This window comes from Larimichthys crocea, chromosome XVI (assembly GCF_000972845.2).
Source record: "Larimichthys crocea isolate SSNF chromosome XVI, L_crocea_2.0, whole genome shotgun sequence".
In the NCBI taxonomy this organism is placed as follows: Eukaryota; Metazoa; Chordata; class Actinopteri; family Sciaenidae; genus Larimichthys; species Larimichthys crocea.
Window position 1 is genome coordinate 21,525,545 of NC_040026.1, and position 8,324 is coordinate 21,533,868.

At 42.8% G+C, this 8,324-nt stretch overlaps 1 protein-coding gene across 4 annotated transcripts in view; it reads left to right on the forward strand.

Annotated features, from left to right (window-relative positions):
* Nucleotides 1-8,070, forward strand: part of acsl5 (acyl-CoA synthetase long chain family member 5) — a 10,716-nt gene extending 2,646 nt beyond the window's left edge. For 2 of the 4 annotated variants that reach the window (XM_027289053.1, XM_019259224.2), the window contains exons 2-22: nt 602-688; nt 1,230-1,395; nt 1,479-1,590; nt 1,760-1,824; nt 1,913-2,014; nt 2,100-2,199; nt 2,520-2,698; nt 2,817-2,849; nt 2,940-2,991; nt 3,870-3,943; nt 4,030-4,107; nt 4,210-4,344; nt 4,435-4,569; nt 4,655-4,750; nt 4,987-5,059; nt 5,229-5,317; nt 5,690-5,806; nt 6,509-6,652; nt 6,734-6,835; nt 7,108-7,179; nt 7,917-8,070. In XM_027289053.1, coding sequence (XP_027144854.1) covers nt 1,240-1,395; nt 1,479-1,590; nt 1,760-1,824; nt 1,913-2,014; nt 2,100-2,199; nt 2,520-2,698; nt 2,817-2,849; nt 2,940-2,991; nt 3,870-3,943; nt 4,030-4,107; nt 4,210-4,344; nt 4,435-4,569; nt 4,655-4,750; nt 4,987-5,059; nt 5,229-5,317; nt 5,690-5,806; nt 6,509-6,652; nt 6,734-6,835; nt 7,108-7,179; nt 7,917-8,051 — 2,049 coding nt within the window. In that variant the 5' untranslated portion in view covers nt 602-688; nt 1,230-1,239 and the 3' untranslated portion in view covers nt 8,052-8,070. Of the gene's footprint in view, nt 1-577; nt 689-1,229; nt 1,396-1,478; nt 1,591-1,759; nt 1,825-1,912; nt 2,015-2,099; nt 2,200-2,519; nt 2,699-2,816; nt 2,850-2,939; nt 2,992-3,869; nt 3,944-4,029; nt 4,108-4,209; nt 4,345-4,434; nt 4,570-4,654; nt 4,751-4,986; nt 5,060-5,228; nt 5,318-5,689; nt 5,807-6,508; nt 6,653-6,733; nt 6,836-7,107; nt 7,180-7,916 lie in introns of all 4 variants that reach the window. The other 2 variants (XM_027289054.1, XM_027289056.1) reach the window with 1 other exon arrangement.
* The last annotated feature ends 254 nt before the right edge of the window (nt 8,071-8,324 follow it).

Genomic DNA, 8,324 nt, shown 5'->3' on the forward strand with positions numbered 1-8,324 from the left:
CCATCTTGACTTTCCAAAAAAACAACCACAAATCTATTAATTAAAAAAAAATAATTATCCATCTGTATTGGCTGATTCAAATCTACAGAGGTTTCCTGACTCGTACTGTGCAGATCTTTAGAGATTTTAAACTTTTTGTAGCGTTAGACCGTTCTTACTTCTGCCCTTAGATCAGTTTGAGTCTGTCGAGTTGTCCAAATAATTTTACAGAAACACTGTTTTGAAGAAGTGTTGATTTAACAGAGTTTGATTTTTGCAACATTTGAAGAATCTTGATCCGTCTGACACCGATTGATTGTTTAACCAGGGCAATCAGACGGTTGACCTTTCATCAGCTGGGGCATTTTGGCCGTCTTCTGACATCGTCTCAGATAAAAGCCGCTCTAAAAATCATTTATTGATTTTTAAAGCCGACATCTTAAAAGCAGATTAAGAAATTACACAACACACACTTTAAGTTGTGACACATAACCTGGAACTGTTTCTACATCTGCACATGTGGTTTTTAAATTTTTTTTTTTATCAGTGGCCAAAGTTCAAAGGTTCACTTTAACTCCGTCCGGCTGTTTTTTATGAGTTTTCCATGTATCTCACTGAGCAGAGCAAAGGAAGAGGATCTGCTGTGCACACACACCTGCCTACCTGTCAGCTGGCAGTGGAGTGAAACACCTGAGCGGACCAACAGCAGGTAGGAGATGCACGTTTTGTCCATTTTTATAAACAGATTTGTCAAAATTGTTGTTGCACCGTGACCAAAATGTTAATTACACACTTTTTTAAATCCTCTTAATTGATATTGTCATAAGTTTGCCACTGGGCTCACTTTGATTTTTCACACTTTTATTAACTTTAAATGTTTAATGGTGATTTTAAACACCATAAATCGTGTTCACTCTGAGTATGCGCTCATAAAATGGTCGACCTTGACCTCACAACACGACCCAGTGCCTTAAAGGTCAAGAAAAGTTATTTTAAGCTTATGAATAAATACAATGCATCCTGATGTCTTTAATCTCATGAACAATTTGGTGACACATTGTCTTTGGCATTTTCTCCACTTATCTGCACTGATTAGAAATGACTGTTGCACAAGTCCTGTTGACTTTGACCTCTTATTTATGGAGACAATCTCAAGAGCAGTGTCAAGGAGCTCAGCATTGCATAACAAGACTTAAACTTTCACCCAGTGAGTGTTGGCGATCTTTAATAAACTCTCTGTCTCCCGGCAGATCTCGCACCATGGACTTCCTTTTGCAGTTCGCGTTCACCCCTCTCCCGACCCCGGCCATCATCTCCCTGTTTGCCGTGGCGGCTGCCACCCTGTTTTACCTCAACACGCGGCCAAACCCTGTGCGGACTCCCGTGGACCTCAACTGTCAGACTACAGGCGTCAAGGTAAGAGTGCAAAGCTTTTTATTTCATCTAATAATATGTAACTCTCACAGCTTTAACACTTTGATTCTGCTTCGTGCCCTCAGGATGGAGCCAGGAAAGCTGCTTTCATGGAGGATAACAACAACCTGGTATCGTCGTGCTCTAAAGATGCGACCACGCTCTACGAGGTTTTTCAGAAGGGTCTGAAAGTTTCAGGTGACGAAAACTTTCTTTACCTTCTCTTATTGATGATTCTCACAGGATCTGAGCCTTCATCCTGCTAGTGTTTCTCTAAAGATGTTTTAAAACTAAAAGCATTGTGATCAGCTGAAATATCTAAATGTATCTCTGTGGAGCTTTATGTTGGTCCATGTCTTGTCTGCAGGTAACGGACCATGCTTGGGCTACAGAAAACCAGGCAGGCCGTACCAGTGGCTGAAGTACAAACAGGTAAAAACTGCACGCCACAAAAGAAATCTGATAAAGATGAGTTGTTATGAACTCCAGCTGACTTTTACTGCACTTCCTCTCCATGAAGGTGTCTGACAGAGCAGAGTACTTGGGTTCAGGGCTTCTTCATAAAGGTTTGAACCCCAACGCGGACACCTTCATCGGCATCTTTGCTCAGAACAGACCCGAGGTAAGTGTGGACATTTATTTGCCAAAGGGTGAAGTCTTGGCATTTGGTGACACAAACATGCTGTAAGTGCTGTTCTCATTCACAGTGGATTATTAGCGAACTGGCCTGTTACACCTACTCCATGGTAGCGGTTCCCCTGTACGACACCCTGGGTCCTGAAGCTCTTGTTTTCATCATCGACCAAGGTAATTGGAGCTTCTCTTGGCACCGTAATGCTGCTAATTACAGAGCAGAGTCTTAGTCCAGTAATTCACTGTTTCCCCACAGGGAATCCGTGTTGCTCTAATCTCATTTATTTATCACAACCTTCAGTCTGAGCTTCGGTTTTGCTTTTTTTTGGTTATATAATCAGTTTATGACACGACAAAGAGCATGTGCTGTGCTGCTTTTAACACTTTGTCTTGCCTTTTTTATAGGTTTACATAAAACTAAATGCAAACAGCACTGTCAACGTTTCCAGCCTTATTCGCTCATTGTGCTAATACAGATTGTTTCCTCCTTTCAGCCGAGATCTCCACGGTGCTTTGTGACAATCAAAACAAAGCAGAAACGCTGCTGCAGACACGGGAGAAAGGCCAGACCCCGGTCCTCAAAACTGTCGTCATCATGGACCCTTTCAACTCCGAGTTGGTCGAGCGAGGAACAAAGTGTGGGGTGGAAATCGTCTCTCTGGAGGACGTGGAGGTATTGCATACTGGGAGGAATCTCTGCTTGGTGTCATTTCAAGACAATTGTTGTAGCTCTGTACTGCTAGAAGAAGCTCAAACGTGATTGAAAACATGTTTTTCCCTTTGTCCTTCAGGCTCTGGGGAAAAGTAAGCTTCAAAAGCCAGTTGTAAGTTTGTTTCTTTTTTAGTAAAATTAGATTACATGAGATTTAACAAGATGCATGTTGTGCTGATGTGCTGATTTTTGTTTTAAACAGCCACCAAAGCCTGAGGACCTCAGTATCGTTTGTTTCACCAGTGGCACCACAGGTACTGCAGGGTGGAACAATCCATGATGTTTTGAATCTGACATGTGACTGCACAGAATGAGCCGTGAAACCAGAGCAGAGTTCATTTATTGTAACACTATTGTGCGTTGGTTGATCCACCACTTGAAGATATTTCAGCCTGAACCAAAGGATTAATCCTGAACTTCAGCTGTAAACTTACTTTTGCTCTTCTCAGCTTCAACGTGGCAACATTTGTGGTTTTGTCTCAACTATTGGATTGATTTGCCATGAAATCCTGACTGTTCTTCCTCTAGAGCCGTCCTATTGTTGGAGTTTGTCCAACACTTAGGACAGATTTGTGTTTATCTAAGATGGACAATATTGTAGACTGCCAGCATTTCGTTCAATGCCTATGTGCAGCCTCAGTTGCCTCACATTGGTCTGGCTCACAGAAAGTTGGCTGCCGTTGGCCGACTATTTCAGTTTTCTGTTTTTAAAATTCCAGATGCTACAAGAAACAACATCAGAGCCAGCAAACTACATGTGTTTCGTTAACGGCTCGGTCCCATCGGGGCACGTCAACGATGTGGCCGATTGCCGCTGTTCTAGACAATGATTATGATTCCACCAGAAGTGTGAAGAAGTAGCTCTACAGCTCTTGATATGGTGTTTAAAAAATCTGGTTATTTTTCAACATTCAATCAAAAGGGAAATGGCTTAACCATGTAGCCTAGTCTCATGATAGAAGCACATAAACCAATGAAAAATGGCCAAGTCTGATGCGGTATGGAGAACAGAGGAAAAACAGACTGATAATGGTTGCAGCCAAACCTCCACAGCAACTAATTATGGGTTTCCAAAGTGGGTCTGAAATTAAATTTGCCTCAGTAGCTAATTTATTTTGTATTTCTCTCTCAGGAAACCCCAAAGGAGCCATGCTGACCCATGAGAACGTGGTCTCAGACGCTGCAGGTGTCGTCAAAGGCTTTGAGGTATGTCGCCACGTGGAGACTTGATGTATTTTGGAAGCACACAAACTTGAACGTATTGCTAACGAAGCCTCTTGTGCACCCCACAGTCGGCAGTTGTTCCAAATACCCAGGATGTCAGCATTTCATTCCTGCCTTTAGCGCACATGTTCGAAAGAGTCGTACAGGTGAGGTCCAGACGCCGTTAACATCCGATCATAAAGAGTGTTTACAATCCTTGTGCTTTATAGAGAGACTAATGAGGATATCTGTTATGACTTCTTGTCCAGACGGTGTTGTACGGTGCTGGAGCGAGGGTGGGATTCTTCCAGGGTGACATCAGACTGCTGCCAGATGACATGAAAACTCTGCAGCCCACCATTTTCCCAGTCGTGCCTCGACTCCTCAACCGCGTCTACGACAAAGTTAGTGATTTTGTGTCTTGACACGACGGCCCCCTCTTTCCTCTCACTCTCTGCTTTAAACATCAAGTCCAACGTTTCCGTGTCACTCAGGTTCAGAGCGGAGCCAAATCGCCTTTCAAGAAATGGCTGCTGAACTTCGCCGTGGACAGGAAATACGCCGAGGTGAAGGAAGGCATCATCAGGAACAACAGCATTTGGGACAAACTCATCTTCTATAAAGTGCAGGTACAGCTTCAGTCTGAACAAGTACACATTGAAACAGAAACAGGAAGTCGGTGAACGTAAACATACTTCACCTTTTTGACTGCAGGAATCTCTCGGGGGACGAGTCCGGGTCATGGTGACCGGAGCAGCCCCCATTTCTCCCTCTGTTCTCAACTTCCTCAGAGCTTCTCTGGGCTGCCAGGTAACATTTATCCGCCTTGAAATGTTGTACGAAGGTCGTGTTTACTCAACCTTGATTCACACTTTGTCTGACGTTTGAACTTTGGCAAACTCCGAGGTGTTTACACCCAATTGATACTGATACGGTAACTGTTGTGTTTGGAGAGGAGAGATTGCACAACAGTGTTCTCCATTGATTGTTTCGTGTTGTCGCATTGATCTTACTCCACTCTTGATTTGACTGTTACTCTTTTTTAGATCTTTGAAGCGTACGGTCAGACTGAGTGCACAGCCGGCTGCACTATCACCATGCCGGGAGACGCCACCTCAGGTAAAGTTCAACTTGAACTGCCCCAGATTTACTGAAAAGGAAAAGTACCTCAGATTTGTACTTAAAGCAACATTATGAAACAGTTTTTAGCAATTTTGGTGCCAGTACGATCTGAGTCATTCTGATGGAGGATTTCTTTTAGTCACGACTGTAACATGATCTATCACAGGACATGTTGGCGTGCCACTGCCTTGTAATTTTGTGAAGCTGGTGGATGTTGAAGAAATGAACTACTTTGCTTCGAATGGCGAAGGAGAGGTGAGTTCATGGTAACTGAACAGGTGAGGTGGATCACAGGTGACTGATCACAACTTCAGCCCTGTGTTGCATTTGGCAAAATGGCAGTTTCTATTTGCAATGAACCCATTAATGTACAGACGACTATTACTGGATGACTTTGATGCTGAGAAGTTAGAAATGTGGTGATTCCTGAGCCAGTTCTGGAGGTATGAAAGCTATTGAACCTCAGTTTAAATCTCATCCAAGACTTTAGATATCACTGTTTTTAGTTTCCAGTTGGTGAAACGTAAGATCCACAGATTAAACCCATCCAAACATCATTAAGCTTTTAAAAGTAGTTATAAAGTTCTACTGGTTTCACTCTATAATCGTTGTCTTCGACTTTTCCAGGTCTGCATCAAGGGTAAAAATGTGTTCAAGGGATACTTGAAAGATCCAGCGAAGACTGCAGAGGCCCTGGATGAAGACGGCTGGCTCCACACTGGAGACATCGGAAAATGGCTGCCGGTAAGAACCGAACCCAGAAAATTGGCAAAAGCCAGCGCAATTTCTCTCCTCATTACGTGCCAGTGAGTCAAGCGATTGGTTCAGCCTTTACCGCCGACTAAACGCAACCAGAAGCTCCTCGGCACCGCATGCAGAGTGTTTGTGGACCGAGCCCTCGAGCCTTATCGGCAGATATTAAGGCTCAGGATTTAAGTCAACTGAAGTGCAGCTTTAATAAAGACCATGAGACAATGCATACTTATCATATCTGTCCACTAAATATAAAGCTGGAGCCAGGAGATGTTGGCGTAGCACAAAGACTGGAAGTAGCTGGCTTTACTGGGGGGTTATGTGCTGGGCTAACCTGGAGTCTTGTCAGGTGACAGTTTGGTACATGAACCACTGCTGTAAACACACATCTTGTTGTTTCTTGTATGACTTAAACACAATTGGAGCCAGGCAAGCTGCTTCCCCCTGTTTCAAGTCTTCTATCTGTGCTGCTATCTGTGATTTGTATATTTATCACATGTACATGAGTGGTGTCTCTTCTCGTCACGATTCTTGGAAAATATTGAGCTGTTACTCAAGGACAATATTCACTCTGACTTGCTGTTTTTGTTCTTGTGCAGGATGAGCAGCTGTGGTTTCACTCTTTGTTTAGATGAACACGATGTGTCCAAGTCTTAAAACTACTTCTGCGATCTTTGTTTTTCTTGCAAACAGAGCGGCGTTCTGAAGATCATCGACCGCAAGAAGAACATCTTCAAGCTGGCTCAAGGCGAGTACATCGCACCGGAGAAGATTGAAAACGTGTACGTACGCAGCGGACCTGTGGCACAAGTGTTTGTGCATGGAGACAGCCTGCAGGTATGATAACACCGATACCTGTACAGCCATATCCAATATAAACACTGTACTGTTTGATGATAAACTGCCTTCTGTCTGCAGGCCTGCCTGGTTGCCATTGTGGTTCCTGACCCTGAAGTCCTGCCGGGTTTTGCCAAAAATCTGGGATGTCACGGCTCCATCGAAGAACTCTGCAAAAACACAGTAATGTTTCCATCTGTGTGTGTGTGTGGAAGGGCTTGTGTTATTTACATAATCTTAGGTTACTGTAATGCAGCGTGTCCTCAAAGTTACTTTTCTAAGAATATCTGCAGTAAACGCGATCATTAACACGAAAGGAAGCCAGCTGGACGAGCACTCAGAGCGTGCTGTGAAACTCATGAGATGTCTGCAAATCAAATACTGAAAGAAGCATGAAATCGAAATAAATCCTGCTCTAACGGCGACGACCTTTTTTCCTTTTGTTTTGTTTACAGGAAATTAATAAGGCAGTTCTTTCAGACATGACTAAACTGGGCAAAGAAGCAGGACTGAAGTCCTTCGAGCAGGTAACGACTAACAAACATACTTTCTGTTCTGCGTCTGCTCCCTGACTGATTCTTAATTTAAGGAGAGACGATACATGTGAATAATTTAAGTCAGTGTACAGAAGATTTCTTTCAAAATACATTAAACGTATTGGAAAATAATCACTGAACACACGTGAGAAGACTGAGCTACTTTATACTGATGTATGAGCAAACCTTTGGATAGAAGTGCTCCTGAACTAAAGATTTCTGTCCTCAGTCTGAGAAATAACTCATTTTGAGAAAACGGTCAAATATTTTGCAGATCAACAGGGTCAAACTTTAATGGATAACACCATGAAAATGAACCATTATCTAATGCAAAGTGTCGGTGAAGTCTACAGACACAAACTGACAAAATATTGTAAAATAAACCACCTAAATGTGGATTTAGGAGTTTTCTCTCCTCATGTCTGAAAGGAAACATGTTACGGAAGCAAAATGGGCCCAAATCTCACTTTTATTTTCACCTGTAATGTTTCTCAATTTGTAAAATTAAACTTCAGGATGTTAGAAACAGACTTTGTGGTGGTGCTACATGTCTATAATCCTGGCTCAGTTCACCCTCTAGTGGTTAAAATAAGCAGTTTTATTTAAAGATAAATGTCTTTAACATTTAAGACCAGTTTAAACTTGTAAACAACACAAACTTTTTGTTCAGTTTGAATCTTGTATCCAAATACTTTAACATCTGCATCTCTTCCTCCCACCTGGTGCAGGTGAAGGCCGTTTACCTCCACCCAGAGCTGTTCACCATCGAGAACGGCCTCCTAACTCCGACTCTGAAAGCCAAGAGGGCCGAGCTGAAAAACCTCTTCCAGCCACAGATCGATAAACTGTACGCTAGCATCTAATAAATGGGATGAAACTCCGCCTCTGTTCATAATTCATTTGCTTAAAACATAAATCGACTCACCTTGTGTGCAGTGGCCTTTCTAAACACAACAGATAAGGGCACTTAGTCTCTGCTATGTGTTTTTGGCGTCAGACTCTGAGTCACCTGAGACAATGAAACTCTGTTAAACTCATTTTCCTGCAGAACAAATATTGCAGAGCAGTCTGGACAGACTCTGTGGCTACAACTTGAGTGAATCATCCTTTTTACAGTCCAGTTGTAGGCTGCAGAA